This window comes from Microtus oregoni, unplaced genomic scaffold, assembly GCF_018167655.1.
Source record: "Microtus oregoni isolate MIOR12 unplaced genomic scaffold, Mior012 000031F_ref0000149, whole genome shotgun sequence".
Classification (NCBI taxonomy): Eukaryota; Metazoa; Chordata; class Mammalia; order Rodentia; family Cricetidae; genus Microtus; species Microtus oregoni.
Window position 1 is genome coordinate 21,609,579 of NW_024543090.1, and position 22,023 is coordinate 21,631,601.

At 49.0% G+C, this 22,023-nt stretch overlaps 1 protein-coding gene across 2 annotated transcripts; it reads right to left on the minus strand.

Moving 5' to 3' along the window:
• Nucleotides 1–7,088: 7,088 nt before the first annotated feature.
• Nucleotides 7,089–20,117, minus strand: Pla2g4f (phospholipase A2 group IVF). Of its 2 annotated transcripts, none has more exons than XM_041679128.1 (20): nucleotides 20,007–20,117; nucleotides 19,094–19,166; nucleotides 18,369–18,505; nucleotides 18,164–18,292; nucleotides 17,827–17,864; nucleotides 17,537–17,579; nucleotides 17,084–17,150; nucleotides 14,149–14,318; nucleotides 13,909–14,019; nucleotides 13,720–13,757; nucleotides 13,375–13,510; nucleotides 11,256–11,392; nucleotides 10,803–11,025; nucleotides 10,084–10,198; nucleotides 9,763–9,900; nucleotides 9,578–9,685; nucleotides 9,237–9,446; nucleotides 8,788–8,954; nucleotides 7,877–8,063; nucleotides 7,089–7,617 (listed from the first exon to the last, which is right to left on the minus strand). In XM_041679128.1, the coding sequence occupies exons 1-20, from the start codon at nucleotides 20,115–20,117 to the stop codon at nucleotides 7,361–7,363; spliced, it is 2,595 nt and encodes an 864-aa protein (XP_041535062.1). In that variant the 3' UTR covers nucleotides 7,089–7,360. The 2 variants fall into 2 exon arrangements, with proteins under 2 accessions (XP_041535062.1, XP_041535061.1); XM_041679127.1 differs by having other exon boundaries at nucleotides 9,252–9,446; nucleotides 17,827–17,867.
• Nucleotides 20,118–22,023: the final 1,906 nt, after the last annotated feature.

Genomic DNA, 22,023 nt, shown 5'->3' on the forward strand with positions numbered 1-22,023 from the left:
TATATATGCTTCTACTCTTGCTTAAAGGATTTTTGCATATTAATACCAATTTAAGGCTATTTTTGTTACAACATATTATATATGTGTTTCTGCTCTTGTGTAAGGTATTGTACCTAGGCAGTTCATTTGAAAACGTAAGGAAAAGTTCTAGTTTTTGAAAGCTATTATTATGAACTATATAAGATAATCAGGAAACATAGGTTAGTGGTTAGTCATTTATAACAACCAAAATTGTAGACATGTTAGGTATGCTTTCCAGATCATATAGAGATATATTTTAGATAGATGGTCTTCAAGCCTCCCAAAGACCTACAGAATATGACATTTCACATGTTTTGTGAATTTAGGGCTTTTCGTGGCAATGAGACACATCTGCTCTAGCAGCACAAATTTCCTTTGGTGGAACCCACAAAGACACAAGGTAATGACTGCTGACATTTGGAAGATAACCCACCAGAGATTTACACATCTTACGGAGTTTAAATTCAAATAGGAACAGCCCATTAAATATGCTGTCTCTTGATTAGTTCGCTGTCTCTAATTCTCTTGTGTGGTAACATGCTCCCCTGCTAACTCAGCTTTGGGACCAGTGTATTCCTCACACATCGGGACAACCTTCCTGTGCTCTGTTAACAGGACAACTGCTTCCTACACTATATTCTCTGGCTTATAAAATAAGCTTCATAATCTAGTCTTTCCCCCATTTTATGATGAGAAACTTTGAAGCTGATTGTCTATAGCCTGACTGACAGGGCAAAATGGCCAGACGGGATGTCCTTGTGGAGAGATCACACGAGGAACTTCCACAGAGCAGAAACAGAGATATCTGGCCTTGATAGATATAAGTCCTTCAAATATTTGTGACAATTAGACAGTATTGCAGGTGTCTGTCCTTGTTATAGTCCTTCAAGCTATCAATAGCACCTGTGCCTCCTTCATTAACACCTCCCTGATCTGATTCAAAACAGCAATAATTAGCACTTTGTACCAGCTTGTGATGCACTAACTGTTTTTGTTTCAGTCCTGAGATTCCGGTGATTAAAAAAAAAAGACTGTTTGTTAACTAACCATGCCCAGATATTATTAATCACATTTAAGAAATTTAAAATAATGCATGTGTTCTTTGCCTTTTCCTTACATCTCTGGATGGTTTAGTTTTCTCCCTTCTGTAACCTGTAGTGGCCCCTTTAAGAGAAGACCAGAGCCTCCCCACAGCTGCAGTTGTGGTTAGCTACAAACTAACTGATAAGCTTGGCTGTGTATCTTCAAAGAATGCCTATGTCCCTGAGAATCTTCTTTGTAGTTTTTTTATTACTAACAAATTGCTAATGAATAATTTATAAATGCTTGGAAATTTGTAACAGCAGAGAAATAAAGAGCACAGGAATAGAAAGACCATGTGAAAGAAGTGTGAAAGAAGAGTTTTTTCTTATAGCTAGCAGACCTAAGTCCCTATGCTTATTGTGACATCTCTTTTTGATCTCTGAGTGAAAACTTTAAAGGCAGGCCCTAGAATGTTTTCTTTATTACTTCAGAGATGATGGGCATCGATGAAACTCCTAATGGAGTTTGCTTTCAATGTGGCAAGGCCATTTGGGAAAGAAGCTGCTCGTGCCTGGACGGCTTGACAGTGTGTTGTATAAACTGAACATTCAGGACCCACAGGAAAGTGACCACTGAACTTTGCCAAAACAAGGTGGGTTGGTACTTCAGGGTTCCTGCTTTCCCGAAGAAACTGCCAGACAGAAAGCAGGAAACAGGAAATGACTGACAAAAGCCATACAAGTGGGACATTCTTTCAAATTTCCTGCTTCACTGAAAAGTCTGCTAGTTACTCTTGGCCTCTAGGGTGAGATGGATGTCTCAGTGTTGCAGAGAAACTTTGGGTGATTGTCCAGGCAGTCAGAGGTCTCTGTCATTTCTAGAATTTTTGGAAGTCAATCATTTTGCAATGCACTTTTTTGTTCATTTAAGTAATGTTATTGTAGTGATAGTTCATTTGTATTTTAATAGCCAAAGCTTGCCTGAAGATCAGAGAGTAAAACAGTCGTACTGATCAGCCTTACAGACCAGGCAGTGTTGACACACAATTTTAATCCCAGTAACCACACTAGTTTGCCATAGAAACAGGGCACTAGTGGTACATGCCTTTGGTCCCAGCCCTAGAGAGGAATATAAAATGGGAGGAGACAGCTCTCAGACACAGTCTTATTCTGAGATTCCTGAAGGCAGGATCACCCTTTCAGATGAGGTAGAGATAAGAGCCAGTGACTGACGGTTTTGCTTTTCTGACCTTCATGTTGAACCCCAATATATGTTTCTGGGATTTTATTAATTGTGCTATATATTATATCCTTCTGGTACCTTTGATGGAGTTGAAGACTAGATAGTTATATTTGCAGTTTTTCTTAGATATGATAAGAAGTAAGTTAGGTATAAAATTTTGGATTTACTAATATGGGATAGATTATGGAGTATTTTCTTTAAATTTACCCTACACAAATGAATTGGAATTCAGTACACTGTGAATGTAATCTTTATTTGATAATTGTTCTTATTGCATTCAGTCTTACTATGTTAAAGTTATTCTTGTTTAGGAAGGAAAATGGGAGAATGTTGGGAATATTATTTTAAGGTATGTGCTTTGGTTTATACTGCATCTATTTAACTCTGAAACTGTTTCTTTGCCTGTCTAAAACACCTGATGTTCATAATAAAGAACTGATTGGCCAATAGCAAGGCAGGAGCAAATATAGGCGCAGCTGGCAGGCAGAGAGGATAAATAAAGGAGAACTCTGGAAGGGGGAAAGGGGCAAACAATGAGAGAACTAGGGGAGGAGGACGTCAGGGACCAGCCATTCAGCCAGCCTCAGAGTAACAGTGAGAGTCAGAAGTAAGAAGAAAGTCAAGAGGCAAAAAGTAGTTGGGATAATTTAAATTAAAAGGGCTAAGAAACAAGTCAAGCTAAGACCCCACATTAATAAGTAAGAATAATTCCCCATGTGTAACTTATTTGGGAGCTAGGTGGTGGTCCCCCCAAGAGTAAAAAAGCCTAAAAGAGTAAAATAAAAACAACAGCAGTTCTCTGGTAGTCCAGGCTGGCCTCCAACTTGCTCTGTAGCTGAAGCAGTCTCTGAACTGTGGATCCTTCTGTTTCCCACTCTGGAGTGCTGGGATTACACACGTGCCCACCACACGTGGCTCTACTGTGCTTTCTATAGTGCAGTGATTGTGGTTTTTATCCCCTCCTTAGATGGGAAATTCAAGAAATAGGATGTAAGATAGGTGTGGTGGTGCATGCTTACTTCTCTGTAATCCTAGCATTTGGTAGGCTGAGGCAGGAGGATTGCTGCTACTTCAAATACAGCTTGGGAAATATAAGTTCTGCCCTTTAAAAAGCTAAATACTAGCACCATTAATACTACTAATATAATAAATAATAATGATAATTTCCTTTTCTTTTTGTTTGTTTGATCAGATCTTACTAGTAGCTCTGGCCGTTTTGGGACTTCCTGTATAGACTAGGCTGGTCTTGAGCTCATCTCAGATGGCCAGAGATCTGTCGGAATCTGTCTCCCTAGTGCTGGGATTAAAGGTGTGTATCACCACACCCAGCGGATGGTAACTTTGATTAGCTACTGGTCACTCCTAAAATCTTAGTCAGCCTGACTAGATGATAGATTGCTCCCCATTTCCAGTGAAGATGATGCGTGAAGGAGTGCACACCCACAGCAGCTAATCCGCAAACATCATCAGGGTGCTCTCAATCGCTGCTTAGATATTTTTCAGCCCTGAAAGTATTTTATAGGGGTTGCTATGTTCCCCAAGTTTTGACCTTGCACTCACGATGCTCCTTTTCTCAGCCACCTGTGTTTACAGATGTGTGCCCCTATGCTTCTAAGTGAATATTCACATCTGTACCAGCACATGGATCCTGGGCTCTGTAGAACGTAGGCTTTGTGCCACACTACCAGAAACCGTTTATATGAAGAACATCTTCACCTGTCCCCCAGCCTTCTAGGGCAGATAGTTTAGGTCCATATTTTGTAAATGAGAAAACCAAGCAGGGATTGGCCGAAGACTTTCTCCCTAGGACCTCAGAGTGATGATCTTACACACTGCAATACAGTCTCTCTCCAAAACCATAGTGGGTACCAGAGCATCCCTGGATCAAGCCTTGTCTGAAGGAAATATAGCCCTGAGTTTTTTATCTGGGGGTTAACTATTCCCTGGTAATTTTAATTCCAGGAAGGTACTCCCTGTACCATTCTCCAGAATAGCACTCAAGGGCAGCGTTGCAGGAGAGGGGACTGGTGCCCACTAAGTTCAGTTCTTGGTAAACCCTGAAGTGGTGGACAGGCGGCACAGAGAATGGCGTGAGGCAGGCATGACACACACAGCACTAATTACCACAGGCGGGCCCATGTGCTTGCCTCATGAAGTGGTGATTTGTGCTGATGCCAGGTGGCAGGAGACTTTCCTGTCCAGTGCTGCTCAGACCCAAACAGAAAAGATCACTGGTCTTTCCTTCATCCTGGTGCGACCGAAAAGGACAAGCTCCAATCTTGGCAAAGGATAAGATTCCACCAGCCAAACCAGCCACGCTCTTGACAGATACTGTCTACCATGTGTTCTACCAAGAGGCAGGGCAGTGAAGCGGGCCTGGCTCCCACCTCTGGGGCCTCTGCCTGGGGCAGGGTCACTCTCCAGTCCATGTTGGTGTTTCAGAATCCCAAGTGCTACCCTATAGGTCATGGAGAGCTGGAGAGATGTTTAACCCATAAAACCTCATGAATTTCATGGAAAAGAGCCATGGAAAAGCTTCGAGCAAACATTCCTCAGCCATTACTTTGGTTTGGAAGTTGTAAAGCAGGCATGTGAGCTTCAGCTTATGAAATAAGAGTGTGTCTCAAGAACATCCATGTGCCTGGGCCAGCCTTCCTCCGATACTCTGCTATGAACAAGAGTCACAGCAATCCAGAAGAATTCAAGTAAATTCCAGAATGTCACTCAACTCAAGCCCAGAAAATAACATCAATTTGGATGTGGAAAAAGAAAAATGCATTTGTTTGTTTGGGACTAATTAGGATTACAACCTAGAAAAAACAGATCCAAGCAATCCTAAAAAAAGGAAAAAAAAAAACGGGCTGGTGGGATGTCTCAGTTGTCTCAGTGAGTAAAGGTGCTGGCCACCAGGCCTGAAGACCTGAACTCAATTCCTGGAACCCACATGGTGAGATAAGAGAACCGAGTCCCACAAGCCGATCCCTGACCTCCACGTTTGCAACTGGGCATGTAATCCCAGCACTCAGGAGGCTCAGGCAGGAGATGATGAAGGCAAAGTTAAAAAACCTTAAGAAAAAAAATTGTTGTATCTGAAAGCAAATAAATGAAGAAGTAGGGATGGAGAGTGATGGGAAGGAGTGGCATGCTGTTTTTATGGCCCTGAGACCCTGAGATGCTCCCAGGAACCCCCTGAAGTGTTTCAGGAGCTGAGGAAAACAAGATAGCAGAGGTTCGGGGATGCAGGGAGAGCAGGTCAGGTCACCTGGTGCCAGACATGGTCCTGGGGAGAGGAATATGGTCTGAAGCAGATCTGGCCATCAGCATTGTAGAAAGTGGGTCCAGTGTGCAGCCCAGGTGAAGAACAAAGGCTAGAGCGCCACAAAGACAGACAAGCCCAGCCAATCAGCAGAATCGGTTGCAATAGAAACCAACTATCCTCTCGGTGCCCTCTCCCCTCTCACGGGAGCCAGAGTCCAGCCTGACTCTGAAGACAGAATAAAGACTCTGGCTGTGCACTCCATGAGCCATAGGTAGGAACAACTATGATAGTCCAATAAACAGGTCAGTGGCATTGGCAGGCAAGCAGTGGTGACAATGGCCACGGCAAGACCTTCCAAATAAACCCCCCATCACTGAAGCTAGCAGGTGCCTGAGTGGTGGCCAGAGACAGGCAGTAACAGCGAGAAGGGAGCAGGGAGGACCAGGCTCCTTTACTGCGTATCAGTCCAAACTGATCCCATAGCTCCTGGCTTCCACATTAGCTGGAGGCTTGAGCCCCAGGACACGCTAGACAGGGAATGCAGATGTGGCTTTGACTATTGTAGGCAGGAGACAGAACTAGGGCCTTTTCCCCAAAGTTAAGGCAGGTGACATTCCCAGAAAGGCGTCTCAACCAAATGAGGAATCGTGAGCTGTGCATTTGGTCTCAGAGCACACATATGTGCTTGTGTGTACACCTCAAGCGGCTTGGCACTGGAGCACAGCTAGTTGAGGAAGATGAGGCCAAGGAGGCAAATCAGAGGAAGACAGCCTGGCCAGGACAGATCTCCTCTTTATAGTTTGGAAAGCTGCTCATTCTGGAGAGGTCTCAATGTCTAGAAGGTCCCAAGTGGATCAGGAGAAATACGAAAGAGAAGGAGGCACCCAGGTAGGTCATCAGATGCAGGGATCCAGGCTAGGTCCACTCCATCCCATCTGCCCATGCCCTGTGAAGGAACAAGTACTCACTGGCCTACCATACATAGGAACATATACCCACATATACATATATGCAGCTGTCCCATTCCACTCTCTCAGCCCGATTAATAGACGATCTCCGTAGACACACCCACTTGGCTCCTGAGAATGTGAAGACTGTATCTGCACAAAGTGACAGCTGTGTATATAAACGAGAAAATGTAGTTTGGGTTCAAGGTGTAAAGTGCTGTGCACACCCGTCAGGATGGGCCATCTGGTCACAAACTCCATGAGCCTTAGCAGGGAAGCCTAGTGACCTCTGAGGAGGGACAGAGAGGCCAGAATGCAGGGAAGAATTAGTAGAACATGGACTCAGTGACACAGACTGCCAGTCCATATAGCTTCTGTTTATTCTTTTTAATTTTTTTATTTTCTGAAACAGGATTTCTCTGTAGCTTTGGGGCCTGTCCTGGAACTAGCTCTTGTAGACCAGGCTGGCCTTGAACTTACAGAGATCCACTTGCCTCTGCCTCCTGAGTGCTAGGACTAACATTCAGTCTCAGTAAAAAGAGGACAGCTGATTCTCGGCCCACAGCTCTCTCTGTGGTGAAGCTCTAAGAGCCAGGGTTTACAGAGATCCTTCTGTGGAGGGGGTGGGCCCTCGGATGAGGCTCATGCCTAGTTCTCACTACACTTATATTACCCCACTATAATGTGAAATCTGCTCTCTCCTGCCCAGTGTCTCCAAGCACTCCTGGAGAGATAGGTTATCATATCTTCTCTAGGGAATGAGAAGGTTCTTTTCCAAGTTCACCGGCAAGATCTCTGGAGCCTCGGAAACCTCGGGGAAGGAAACATCTTCTCTCTTCCCTCAGCAAGCCCTGGCCTAGGGCCTCCATCACATCTCGACCACAGTCCTCTGACTCCCACCAGGTTGGCCCCCAACATTTTCCCCCGCCTGCCGCCGATCCAAGGCCAGCTGGAGGGCACGTTTTATGGTCTCCTTGTTGTTCAGGACATTGTATCGACTCAGCTCCACCAACCGATCAAACTCCTTGGGCTCATAGGTAAAGTCCATCATTCCATAGGGGGTATCTGGCCCATTGATGACAAAGTCCCCAAAGGCCTTCTCTTCGGCTGTTTGTCGCTCTTTATCTGGGGGTGAGAAAGCAAGGCTAGGCTAAAGTACTCTATGAAACTGGCTGGGAGCTGATGGTCCTGGACACTCCCCTGCCCGGGATTTCTGGCTTGCTCTCTGGAAGAGAGCATCTTAACTCTTGGACCCATTAGAAAGAGATGGTTCAGAGAGAACACGTCTAGGCAGCGGAGGCCACAGTGGTTAGCCCAGGCCTTCCAGAAGGCTAGTGTTCCATCCTCCCTCGCTGGTTGGATCAGGCTTGGGACTTCCCCTTACCTGGGGCCAGATGTGTGCGGAAGGTCCTGTTGACAAGGGGGAAATGCAGCACAATGGGTGAGCGGGGGTCCTCGGCCTTTGTGAACAGATAGCACTCACGGGGATTCTCCAAGTCCTCGGGTTCCACCTCAATTCGGGGGAAGGGGATTCCTCGATCCAGGCAGTACTTCTCTGTCATCTGCAAGCCCTGGGTAAAGAGGCGAGCTTCTGACCTGGACTCAGGCTTCAGCTAGCTCTGTCTCTGAATGACCAAGTGGCTTTCTGAGCCACCTCTCTATTTGCCGAATAAAGTTGGAAATAAGTGTCTAGAGGGAGCGTAGTGAATTAGCAATAATTAGCAAAGGCTAGCTGTCAAGCTAGTCCCTCTAGACCTCTTATGTCATCCTTCCTTCCCTTAGTATGGCTGTTCCTTCGCCAGTCCCTCCTCTCTTCCCTGTTAAGGGGCTGATATCAAGGGCGTGTTGGAGGGGTTTTTATCTGCTCTCCTGTCCTAGGCAGTCATTGGATAAGGAGGATAAAGAGGAAGTCAAAGAGAGACCACCAACCCCACGTGTGATTGATGACGTCAGTCTACTGCCCTAGCGATTCTGAGGCACGCTTTGCAGATGTCCCCTTAGAGGATGTTCACGGCCAGTGTTACCATAGTAACAAAGGACAGCAACCCCAGACCCATGTGAAGCAGGGAAAAATCCTAACATAATTAGACAGGTTCTAGGAGACAGCTGAGACCCTCTTTACACACCCTCTCAGAATCCCAGAATCCACCAGCTGGGAGACCTGGACTGTCAACAATGTTTAAAAGACACCTACCACCAGAGATAACACCCAAACACCCAGTCTCAGGACAGATTTTTCTCCCTTCTCCCCCTCTACTCAGTTTAGGAGACCCCTACTTCCCCTTCCCTCCCTACCTGAAAGGGGGCTTCCAAGGGATAGTCAAAGGACACAATGAGGTCCACGGCCCGCCGAGGCTGCAGGATCAGCGGGAACGGTGAGTTGATGGCAAAGCCTCCGTCCACTAGGCACAGGCTATCCCTCATGGGTGTGAGCTTGTTGGGGCAAGCGTCAAGATGTCTGTCTGTAAGGTGCACCGGGATAGATGTAGTCGTTCTTGCTGGCGACCCTCTTCTCTTTGCATCCGCAGTCGGTCCCTAGAATTCTCCGGCCTCCCAATGGCCAGGCAGTCCCTTGCTCTAGCCTGCTTACCCTGCCTTCTGGAGCAACCAGAAAAGCCTTCCCCATCAGCACCAGAGGGCCATGGCTTCACTTCCTCCAACACCCAGAGAAAAGCCAGTGCTGGCCCCGGTGAGCAAGACGTATATACCAGAAGAATCTGCTTACAGTTCCCTCCTTCCGCAGCACCACGCGCGCATACCTTTCCGGGCCATGAACTCGAGGCTAGTCACATAGTCCTTGTGCAGGAAGAGACCTCGGGTAAAGTTAAAGCTCCGGGCACAGGTCAAGCGGGAGGTGAATATGTTCAACATAGCCTGAGAGAAGGGACCCTGTGGGGTGATGACCATGGTAGGCAGTCGTGTGGGGTCCTGAAACTGCGACTTTGGGCAGTCATCTAGAGAGGGGGCAGTGAAATGCAGTGAGAAGTGAGACCATCCTTTATCCATCTCCCTCGTTCTTCGTCCCTCTGCCCGGGCTCTGGCAAGTGGGAAGCGGTAGCAGCTGGACAGAGCCCTCTGCTTTCACCTGTGACGTTAACGCGCTCTTTGTACCAGTCCAGGAAACCCAGGCCTGAGCCTCCCATCTTCAGGGAGATCTCATTCAGGCTGGCTGCAAAAGCACTGCCCCACATGCCTACAGAGACAAACAGGGTCCCGAATCACAAACGGGCCCTAACCCCGCCCATCTCCAGCATCCAAGCCTAGACTCACCTTGTAGGTAACAGATGCGGGGTTCTGGCCAGCGCCGCAGCAGCCGACCCATGAAGAACTCAGAGCCGAAGAGTTCGGTGGGTATGTAAGCCCCATACTTGTGGAAACCGACCTCATAGGGGGTGAACTCACACCACTCTGGGGAAACAAAGTAACCAGGGTCCTGACTGAGTAGGAACCTTGACTTTCCAGAAAACCAGAGGAAGCCACTCCACGTTTTGCCAAGGTCCCAGCTTGGGAGCACCTCCCACTTAGATCTAATAGCTCCACCCTCCTACCGCCCTCTTCCTGCCTTCTTCCTTTGGGCCCACACCCAGGCACCTGCAGAGTCTTCGCCACTGAAGTGTGTGTGGACATTGATGCTGGCATAGATGGGGTAAGGGTTCTGACCCTGGCTGACTATTTCTTGCTGGTCTGACAGCGTGGCGGGGTTTTCCTGGGCAAGAGAGAAATCAGACAGTTTGGCTTTGCAGGGAGTCCCCATTCTTTATCCCCAGGGCTTGATGTCAGTTCAGTACGCTGATGGTTTACCCACCGGGGGTATGTTGTGTTGTCAAGGCCAGGCTGTAGCTCTAGGTTGTAGCAGAGCTCAGAGCCCTGTGGGGTTTCCATAATCCCAGTGCCTCTGGGAACACACTCTCCTTTCTTTGCCATTCCAGAAAGCATATCAGAACACAGAAAGCTAGACTGAAGGTTTTAGGGGATCATTGAAAAGTCAGTCTAATTTCTTTACAAAGGAAATCACTAGGAGACGTAATTTAATAGAAATGAGCTGTCCCAGGTGAAACACACTCAGCCAATAGCCACACAAGTGGCTCAGCTACCCTGAATCTTCTGTCTCAGACGGACGGGGCCTGCAGTTCTAGGAACAACCGCCTGGCGGCGCGGGTCAGGGTTATTTTTGCAGAGGCAGGAAGAAACCATTTTCAAACCCGGCTTTTACTGGGCTCTGCTCCAGGAGTGAGAAAGAAGTAAGGTAGAAAGAAAGTGTGGAAAGGGAGCTGGGATGGGGCAAATGTAGCCATCTCCTGTTCTCTTACCCCCTGGTTCAGGAAATACTCGATAACGAGGCCCCACAAGTCAGTGAGGGACATGGTCTGGCCTCTGCTCTTCCAGATCTCCTTTTCCCGGATGTAGTATCGCAGCTGCTCTGGGAACATCAACCCTATCTTACTGCTGCAGACTCGAGCCGAGGCACGGTCAATGGGACCCTGCAAAGGCTCCTGGGACCAGGAAGGGTTCTTGTAGAGCGTAGAGATGCACCTGTCGGTGGAAGGGATGCTGAGAGTTAGAGGAGGCTGCTTCTTGTCACACACACCTGCAGTTCTGCACCCTCACTCAGGCTCGTCCCTGGGACCCAGCCTCCTCTCACTCATCCTGACCTCCTTGAAGGGAGGCTCCCAGCCCCTTATCAGAGACTCCACCCCTTCTCCTGGACCTTCTTGCCCACCCAGAGCTCACTTTTGCTCTGTGTTCTAGCCTACCTCACTTACCAGGTAGACCCAGAAACCCCGCTTAGGTAGGTCACAGCATCTAGCAGGCCAAGCTCCTGCAGCCCCGCCAGGCTGCCGTACAGGGACGTCATGGCTCTGGTTCCACCCCCGGAGCCCAACACGGCGATCACAGGCACCTGAACGCAGCAATAATTCGATAGCAACATCACTGGGCTTGACATATTTGCTGCTTACCCACAGCAGGCACCTTCCACGTGTCAGCCCACTGAATTCTCCCAGAAACCCAGTGAGCCTCCCATTTTACAGATGACAAAACTGATGATGTGCCCAAGGGCATGCAGTATGGGATGGCTGTCAAACCCAAGAGTGAGAGCCCACAGATGGCTTGTCTTTTTAAAAAGTCTGTGTGTTGTGTGTGGTGTATGTGAGTGTACATGGCTCTAAGCATGTGTACATACTAACAGACGCGCCTATGGAGGCCTGGGGATGATACTGGGTGTCATTTCCAGTTGTTCTCCACTTCATTGTTTGAGACATTGTCTTTCACTTAACCCGTGGATTCAGCTAGACTCACCTATCCCCCAAGCACCTGCCTGGAACCATTGCCCGGCCCCAGGCTGGGGTTCCAGACGTGTGGCACCATGCCTTGCTTTCATAGGTGCTAGGAATCTGAACTCAGACAAGCACTTTACTGACTGAGCCTTCTCCTCAGCCTGTTGTTGTTTTATTTTGTTTTCTGATCTGGTCTCATGAAGCCCAGGCTGCCCTCAGACTCATCATGAAGCCAAAGATGGTCTTGATCGTCCTGTTCCTGCCTCCTTGGTGCTGGCATTACAGGCATGCACCGCCATGCGGGCCTCAGAGGCAGCTCTTAGCCATTATTTCAGAAGGGCATTTATCAACAGGTGTATTTGATTCACCAAATCCAGTTAGCAGTGTGAACACTTGGTCCTAGCTGGCTTCTTGTGGTTCTGTACTGTGTGTAGGACCTTCAGTGGCATCTTTGGTCCTAGCTGGTTCCCTGTGGTTCTGTACTATGTGTAGGACCTTCAGTGGCATCTTTGGCCTTTCCTCAAGAGATGCCAGCAGTATCTTCTACATCCATGCACCACTTCAGCAAACACCCTGGACACTGTTGAAGCCCTAGTCCTCCTAGTGATTGCTGGCAGAGCCTATAAGGAAGTAATATGCTTAGAGCCGGGTCATGGGGGAGGGCCTCAGTCTGATAGAACTGGTGTCCTGATAAGAAGAGGAAGAGGACTGGACATGGTAGTACATCCCTGGAATACCAGCACTTCCCCTGAGGCAGGGGGATGACAAGTTCAAGACTAGTTTGAATTACATATGAGGCTAGGCCTTAGCTATAGTAAATAGTAATACTTATCTCATTAAAACAACAAAAGCTTTGAGGAGGTGGGTATGGTGGCACACACCTTTAATCATTACACGCTGGAGGCAGAGGCATTTGGTTCTCTGCAGAGTTTGAGGCCAACCTGGTCTACATAGCAAATTTGAGGTCAGCCAGAACTACATAGTGAGATTCTGTCCTAAAAGGAAGGTAGTGTAAGACAGCTCCTACTCCTGAGTGTGCCCATACACAGGCATGCACACAATACACACGTGCACATGCACACACACATTCACACACATGTATACTACAATCACAATCATATGCACACACAGCAACATATTCATACAGACACAATTCATACATGTATAAACATACACATACACACAAATACACTCACACAGACACACTCATACAGATGCACACATGCACACAGACACAAGCACACGCACACGCACGCACATATACACAGAGGAACGGTCACATGACACCACAGCAAGAAGGCAGCTGTCTACCAGCCAGGAAAGAGACCCCATGAGAAAACGAATTTCCGTTGTTTAAACCTCTCAGTCTGCAGTATTCTGTTGTGACAGCCCGAGCTGCTAAAGATCTCCACCCCCAGCCAGGACTGTAAGCCTTCATTCTGATCCCCAGCAGTTGACTGTGCCCATCAGCGAGGGGAACAAGCCCTCGTACTCTCTGCATCCTCTGCTGCCTTTACTTCCTCTGAGCTTCCTGGCCGCTCTTATGCACACAAGACCCCTCAAGGGAACAGGCTGGATTTGCTAGAGCTCATCTTCCAGCCCATACCTGGTCACAGTGTGGAGCCTCACTCAATCCCATCACCCGCTGCAGGGCCTTGGATACAACATGCTTCCTCTTGTCCAGAAATTCCAGCTCCCCATCGCAGAGCTCAAAGCCAAGGCGCAGGTCTAAGTCCTCAGAGCTGATTCAGATGGGGAGAATGGAGTATGGAGGAGAACCTTGAGCCCAGTGTGTTTTCATATGGACAGAGCCACACCCTGGGTACTTCCCTCTAGTACCAGAGAGGTGGTCCCCATGGCCTGACCGAAGTGGGCAGGAAAGCAGAACCCACTGGGGTATTTCCCGCTTCTAGTCAAGCCCCAAGGCCTTCCACCAGCAACCCCAGCTCACCTCATTTCCGCCTTCAGACTCAGAGCCACCTCCTGGCCCTGAAAGAAACAGCAGTGCCTTCATCCCTGAGGTGAGGTCAGACCCCCACCTTTGACCCTTGGTGCTCAGGTAACTGGCCAGCGTGGGCCCCAGACCTCTCTGGGTGATCACAGGGCAGACAGGGGCCCCCAGAGCCGGACTAAACTTTACCTCCAGAACCACAGAGTGCTGTTTCTCCTGGCCGAGAGGCAGAGAGGAGAGCAAGATGTCTGCCTTTCTCAGCTTGCTGGTCTGAGCCTCCAGCTCATCGTTTGGGTCACTCTGTGGAGAAGATGCCAAGGAACAATGGCGGGGGGGGGGGGGAGCATGGAAGACTTGCTTCAAGCAGTCTGGAGTCTTCTCCTACACAGACTCATTCCGCTGTTCTTCCCTTTGCCGCTGCTCGCTTACCTGTAGAACCAAGAGCTTTTCCTCCAGCTCTACATGCAGTTTGGGGTTCAGCACCGGATTCACGTGGAAGGTAAAGATAGGTGGTAGATCTGGCTCCCTGGTCTGCTGGAGAGGCACTAGCTGTGGCTTCTCATAGGCCCCAGGTACTGCCAGCTGGATCTGCCTTGAGCCTGAGGGCAGAGATGCAGTGAAGAGCCAAAGTGGGTGGATGCAAATGTGTCAGGACGGTGGCGCTCCAGGTGACAGTAATTCCTCCCCTTCCCCAGATCCCTAGCTCTCGTCTCCCTACTCACTTCAGTACCCTGACCACAGGGAAAGATCCATGGAGAGCTCCTGGGTTCTATAATCAATCAGCTCTGGTGCAGTGTGGGAAACACACAAATACTAGGGGAGATGGGAAGGGGGCAGCCCATAGCCTATGGGGCTGGTGATTTTGAAATTTTTAATTGCCTAACATGTAACCAATTACATACATATCCATTCATTATTGCATTTAGTACCCCGACTGTTAATATTCCCGATCTCTTGACTCCATCCGTGCATTGTGTTCCTTGCTTTTAGAGAGATTTGTGGTCAAAGAGAACACAGAAATATGCTGTAAGTTATCTCCCAAAAGTCAAAGACCTTGGAAAAGGGTAGGGACTCAGAAGAGGAGGTAGAAGGCAGACTGACATTCCTGGTACAGAGAATTACATATTGCAGAAGCAGAGGGGTCAGAGGTCTGCTCAAGCTAAGGGAGACCCAGGCAGTGGGGGGAAGCAAAGAACAGTGGGAAGACCTCTTCCTGCCCTGTTTCCTAGCCACTATGAGAGGTGGTAGATGCCAGAGAGGAACTCCCAGGCCTGACATTCCAGCCAAGGCATACACTGCTATGCAGAAGAGTCTGGGTCCCAAACACACCACAGAAGCAACAATGACCCAAAGGGTTGGAGGACAGCAAAGGTCCAGATAGAATCACACCCTTGCACAAGATGAAGCCAGTCTTGGCAGCTCTGAGGTAGGAGGGACACTGGGAAAGATGCTTTTCCTCTCCCACCAAGGTTCATAGCCCGAGATGGAGGCAGACTAAGATACGCCATTGACTGCAGAAATGCCAGATCTCATGGTGAAGGCAAAGGCCTTGGAGTGTGTCAGACCTGTTTGGTCCTGGCTCTCCGTGTACTGGCCGTGTGATAGGAAGAGGTTATCAGGCTGCACCTGCTCTGCGTGGCTGCCGTGAAGGAATATGGCCAGCATAATGCCAGACCCTCCATGTCACCATGGCAGCACTCATCTCACAGGCTCGCCTCTCCATGTGGGAAGGGACATCTTCCTATCACTCCACCAGGCCCCACCCCCCACATCTGGATTCTCCCCCTCTGTGTAACCCCAATTCCGTATTCTCTCTTTGCCATGCTGTTAGGGGTGTGTGTGTCTTCTCAGCTCTTTTTTCCTCGGAGGAATGAAATGGGTCAAGAGATGCATTTTAAGCAGCGTATTTATCAGAGCAAGCACTCCCGCAGGGAGATGGCAGAGGCTGCCACAAAGCAGGAAGATGCACTTTAAGTTCTGTGTTGCTGGTTTTAAGTTTTAAAACTTAAGTAAGTTTAAGATTTTAAATATTCTATGAATGTTTTTATGGGGTGTCATATTCAAAGGGTAATATGATCTTCCTCCCCGCCCCAATCAGAGTGGACTGGGTGGATAGAGGGGGCATTCTTCTTTCCCCGTGGTCCTTTAGGAAAGTCTAAAGGAGGCAAAATAATGATGGAGCTAGTTTTTAGAGGATGCTGACCCTTCCCACATGTGTCGGGGAATGCCCCTGTGCCTTAGTTTTTGAAATAATAAATCTGCAGCCTCAAGGGTATTTAACTATGAAGGAGTGTTCTGACTGACAAGAGGCATGGCCACCATGACAGAGCCGTAGGTTTCTTAGTTAGCTCAGATCTCTTTCTTGAATTGCTCAAGGTCCCATGATGTCATGACTTTTGATTAGGACATTTTGTCATTTTCATTAAGGTTTTGTGTGTGGCTCACATGTGTGTGACTATGCATGCCTGTGCACACATGAGGAGGGCAGAGGAAGTTGGTATCCTGCTCTGTCATGCTCCACTTTATTCCCTGGAGACAATGTCTCTCCTTGAGCCTGGAGCTGGGCTGGCAGCCAACAAGCTCGAGCGATCCTCCTGTCTCTGACCCCCCTAGCACTGGGGGTCATCCCCAGGTTTTGAAGTGGATACAAGGGATTTGAACTTAGGTCTTCAAGTTTGTATAGGAAGTACTTTTACCCACTGAACCTTCTCCTTAGTCTCATTTTGTTATTTTTTAAAAATTATTTATTTATTTTTGTTTTATTTGCATTGGTGTTCTGCTCACATGTATGTCTGTGTGAGAGTGTCAGATGTTGGAGTTACAGACAGTCACCCTGTGGTTGCTGGGAACTGAACACAGGTCCCCTGGGAGAGCAGTAGGCATTCTAACACTGAGCCATCTCTCCAGCCCCCTCCTTTTGTTATTTTTAAAACTGAGGTTTTTAAATTGAAGGCTGAGGCCTTGGTTTTACACAAGACTGGCAGACTAAACAAATCGGAAACAAGATTTATGCTATCTTTTCGGGTTGCCTTCTTCCAACTTCTCAGATCTTCTATGCTAACAGACTGACTTCAGTTTCTCTTCTAAGGAGGCAGACAATACCCCTTGCCCTCTGACTTTGTTTGGTCACATGTGAGTGGCCAGGCTGTGACCAAAGGCTTCAGAAGCACTTGCTCAATTGAGTCTGCTCTCCTGCATCCCTGTCCAGGCTGATCAGCTGCTCACAGAGGTGAGGGAGACCACTCTTAGCCAAGCCCCTGCTGCCCTCTCCCCACTTTAAGCATTATATATTGAGAGCCATCTCCTTCCCATCAGCGTAGACCCCAGGAAGAAGGTAGGCTCCAAGAGTGAGGACCCGACTCACCGTACTCCCCAAGTGAGGCTGTCTTGTCTCCTTTGAGCGCGACCTGGATTTTCAGACAGGGCTGAGCCTGAGGAAAGCAGAAGCTTTTGGAGTCAGGGTCTGTCCAAGATGGAGGAAGAGAGGAATATCCAGGGCAAGGAGCACAGTGGCTATCTAGGACATGGGCCTTAAGGGCAGGGGTCTTTTGCGACAATCCCCTGGACTCGTAAGAAGTGGGCATTGGTTTAAAAAAAGGAATTATGGGGCCCCACAGGCCTCTTCAGCAGTCTCAGCAGCCCGGTCCCAGAGGAGCAGTGGGTCTGTGAAGCCCACACAGGCTCAAGGTAGCTTCTTGTTCTTCATTGTTAGCACAGCTTCCTTTAGGGAAGGCCTGGGTGTCTTCTAGAGACATGGGGCGTCATAGACTCAGCCTGTCTCCTGCTCCCCAGTCCCACACCCATCTTCCCTACTCACCACCAGGACCCCATTGGTGATGACTTCAGAAACAGGCTTCTGACTGTAAAAGAGGAAGGGTTCAAGGGCCATCACCCCCCTTACCATGACTGTTGAAACAATATGTTCTAAGCAGGCACAGGAGCCTGGGAAGCACGACAGAATTGTGGATAGGGAGATTTGTCACCCAACATACAAGTAAGTTGCAAAACCAAGCTGTGCTCTCTGAAACCAGGCCTCCAAGGCAAGTGAAGGACTTGAGGCCTGGCACTTGGAATGAGTGGATAAATAACAGCTCTAATTGGACTCACCTCTTCTCCAGAGTAAATTCTACTTGCAGCTCTTGTGACTCCTACATGGGGGTGAGCAAGGCGTCAATTTTTTCAAAAACCTTCAAAAATCTCAGGGGTTGCCCCTGCCTCCCACCTTTGCTCAGCTCTCGGGCCTAGAAGGTGAGTCTGGTATGGTACCTCATAGACATAGGGGAGCAGTAGCATTTCCCCAGAGTTTTATCCATTCATAATATGTGCCAGGCACTGTGCCAGACTCAGCAGTGACCAGGGTCAAGCCAAGATGGCTGCCCGTCGGTGACTCAGTGTGGGGCTCTCTCCTGGAGATTCACTTACTGCTCACCCAGGTGGACCTCACCTGCTGCTTCAGAGGGAAGTTTTTTGTGTGAGGTTTGCCTGGCTGGAGACTACTCAGGTCAAACCGAAGTATGGAGAGCTGGTCACTGTTCAGGATATCCTTGTCACCAAGGGTTAGCTCCAGGACATTCTGAGGACAGGACTGAAAGTTCAGTGTTGTGGAGGAACTCATTGGCCTCCATGCCCAGCCCCTTTCTGGCCTGTACCTTCACAGCACCGTGGACCTGATAACGGAAGGTCTCGTTCCACTCTGGGTCACTGCAGTTAGTCACTGTCCTTGTCTGAGAGGGGCTAGGAGAAGCTGTGGGCAGCCACAGTTGGACATAGCAGTCGGCTTTGGACACTGCAGGGGATGGGGGGAGAGGACTCTTATTGCTGAAAAGGTTTCCTGGAGGAGGCTGGGCTTGGAAACAAAGGAGCAGGGGCATAGGAGGCTACCTGCCTGGGGCAGGTTTGGGAGCTTTGGTGTTCCCGGCTCTACCTTGGCCAGGTATACCTCCCACTCAACTGACAAGAAATCCTGCAGCAGCAGCCACAGTTCAAAGGGTCACAAAGCAGCACAGATCATTGAGTAACTCCTTGAAATTGCCTGATTCAGGCAGTAAAATTCTGTGCCCTGTGTGAACACCACCAAAGCTCCCTGAAAGCAGGCATCGATGTGTGGCAATGTGAGCCTAACATACCCTCACAGAGCCTCCTGGGTTAGGAGGAGGCTGGAGTCTACTCGACTCATCCCTCCGGTGCCCCTGCCTGTCTGTGCACCCCACACCAGGGCAGCCTCCCTTGATAGTTAACACCAGCCCTTCACCCTACTCCAGGTGGGCATTTGTATGCACACACACACATGCAAACACACATGAATGCACGTGTACACACACACATGCCCTGAGAATAGCCTAGAGAAAAGAAGGAGGAAGTGAGGCTCACTCACACAGATCCGTTTGTTGGATGTTTCTGGCCCTCAGCACCTTCACCTGTAGGTCGTAATATGGGTGGGTTTCCCGCTGAAACAACAGAACCCAAGAAACTCGGTTCCAGGAAGCCAGAGACAGACAGCCTGATCTCTCCTCTCTCAAGTGTATTCTGGCTCCTTTTCTCCTTGACTCTGTCTTAACCACAGCACTTGCCTGGTCCAGGGTCACCGATGCTCCTGTGACAGGAGCTCTAGGAAGCGTTTGCAGAGCCCAGGGTGTTGGATGGTCAGGATTAGTGAGGAACCTGGATCTGCTCAACATTAAATGCCATTATGAGCAGTTAAGCTACTTAGGATTTATATGACCAAACTGCAGCTGCTCCCTCCACATGGCCTGAGAACTGGCAGAATGTATTTTAGAAGGTTAAACATTAAAAGAGAAAGCCAGAACCTACCATGCCCATGGGCTTCTAGGCAAGGGCTGGAAGACCAAGACCAAGCAGAGGCAGGGAGGGAGTGGGAAGGTGAGGAGAAGTAGTCGCCCAGTTTATACTGGTCTGACAAGTCACTAGATTGAAGATTGGGTTCAAAAGAGATAATACCAGATTGCAGTCTTCTGGGTATCAGTCTACCTCCCAGAACCCCAACAATCCCCCATCCCTTTTCTTCACAATGGGTTATACGACGGGACTAGCACATTTGGCGCAAACCAACCAAAGGCAACGGTCACAGGACTTGCCATGATTTTGTTTTGGAGATCACTTTCTAGGGCCAAGGCCTGGGTTCATCTCTCTGGTTTGAGCTTTTCCAGGTTGTCTGTGGTATGTTTCACCCTAAATCAAAACCCAGTGCAGTGACTGGCTTAGTCCCTACAGGGACCGGCTCCCAGGACTCTGCCATCAACACTTCCCAAGTGAAATGAGTACATTACCCAGCAATGGCTCCATTGGGTTCCCCTCTTTTCTCTCTTCCGCAGCAGCACTGCCCCAAGAAGGGGCAGTCCCTTGCCTACCAGCCACTTCGGCCAGAAGGTCCAGGGCATGGCCAGCAGCCCAGGTCCCAGCAGCGCACTTGCCTGCTTTCCAGAGTCACCCTCTCTGGCAACACTCACTGAAGCTCAGGTCTGGCAAGAGGCACAGGAGTGGGGAGGGTGGAGCAACTACTCTGCCCAGGACTAGGGCTGGGTGGCCACTGGGGCTGGAGGTGGGGTTTGAAGTGCTCCAGGAAGTGAGTGCAGCTGGCTTTCCCCAGGCAAGAGGCAACTTGGTCCCTTTCCAAGAGATTCTTGGGGTCCTGCTTAGCACTCCGGTCCCCAGCTCAGGCCCTGCTTAACTGAGCTAGTTGTGAAAAGCAGACATCAAGGGCCTCACCCACCCCTTGCCATGGTCCTGTCTAGTGCGTAGGGCAAGAGCTCAGACATTCCTGTTTCCAACTAATCTGCATTAGATAGAATCAGGGCTCTTAAATGGCATTTAATGTTGAATCAGGGCTACCCTCCTCTAGCTGCCAGAAATCCCCACACTGTCCCTCCTTCAAGTCCCAATTTCCCCACAGCTCTTAAGTAGAAACATGGAAATCTCTGGCTCAGGGTTTCATGGTGACTCAAAGACATTTTATGTCTCTTTTGGCCTCCCTCAGTTATTCCCTTGACGCAAAGGACCCATTGCACGCACTGCCCATACTATGCTCAAAGTCACCCATACCCTGAAGAGATTCACTTCATGACTCCCTTGGTGATTCAGGCATAGAGACGGGGACATGGGCTGGTAGTATAAATAAACGCAGGAGAGAGGCAGGCCTCCCTGTCCTCACACTGCCAGAGGCAAAGGCACAGTGCTCATGGCGAGGAGAGGCTCCAGCTGTGATAGTGTGTGACATCTCCCTAGGACCACAATCGCCTAGGAGGCCGGGCAGGAACATTGCTGGGAAAAGAAGTTTCTAGGAGAGCGCACTGTGGGAGATTCCTTTCACCTCTTTAACCACAACCCTTTCATAGATCCAGGGGTGATGGTACATATAATCCAGAACGTGGCATTCTGAGGCAGGAAGCTGACTTGAACTCAGTCATATTGAGACCAGCTTGAGGTACAAGACGAGACCCCCTATCTCAAACGATCAAGCAATTGCCATTGTCTTGCCCAAGACATACAGCTGGAGGCTGAAATGACATCCACAAAGTTGAACCAACTCCCAAACTAACAGGCAAGTCCAGACCAGAAATTCCAGAACCTAAGGTGATGTAGCTGTGATGGCCTGTTTCACCTCATGTGGATTGTAAGATTGAGATATGACTCAGAGATCTGAATCCAGCCTCTTGTTTATCTTGTGGATAATGTAAACACCCAGTCCCCATCAAAGCCCAGGCCCTGGACAGGAAGGGAACAGTACTAGCTGGTTGAGTGCTGTCTGACTTGAACCACATTCCTTGGAGGCCATTTACCCACGCCTCAACCATCATGCCTCAACTCAACAGTTCTGGAGGATTTTTGTTGGGGGCTGCAGACCCCTGCCCCCTTGACTTTCTTTGCCTGACTCAGACCTTTTGCCTGCTGGAGTGAAACATCTTATTTTCCTGTGCCTGCAGCTGCTCTGAGCACGAGACCCTCACGAGTTCCTGATGGCAGGAGAGTGAATTCTGGTGGGTTTTACAGCTGGAAACCCCAAGAGCTGGGGTGTGGCTATCAATTAAGGATCCCTATACAAGCTTCCCTGGAGCACAATAAAGTTGGCATTCTTGTATCAAGGATGACCCGTGTCCCCGTGCATGTGTTTTTAAATCTCTAGCCCCTTTCCCATCTCCCATCCTGTCCCACTATAGGTGGAGGTCCCCTCCCCTCCCCTAGGGAGTTGCTGAGAGATCGCCCTCGGAAGGCTGGCCAGCAAGCAAGTCAGTAAGAGATTGATGGTGAGGGTGAATTAAAAATGGGTGCCAGTAATTGTGTTCAGGT

Bases quoted from the DNA above. Each gene is read 5' to 3' on its own strand.
- Pla2g4f (XM_041679128.1), bottom strand. From the start codon at position 20,117: ATGCCCTGGACCTTCTGGCCGAAGTGGCTGGTAGGCAAGGGACTGCCC. The intron at 17,580-17,826 runs GTGAGTCCAATT...CCTCTTTTACAG, and splicing joins GAATTTACTCTGGAGAAGAG to TCAGAAGCCTGTTTCTGAAG. The intron at 11,393-13,374 runs GTATGGGCTGGA...TGCTGCGTTCAG, and splicing joins AGGCTCCACACTGTGACCAG to GTGCCTGTGATCGCCGTGTT.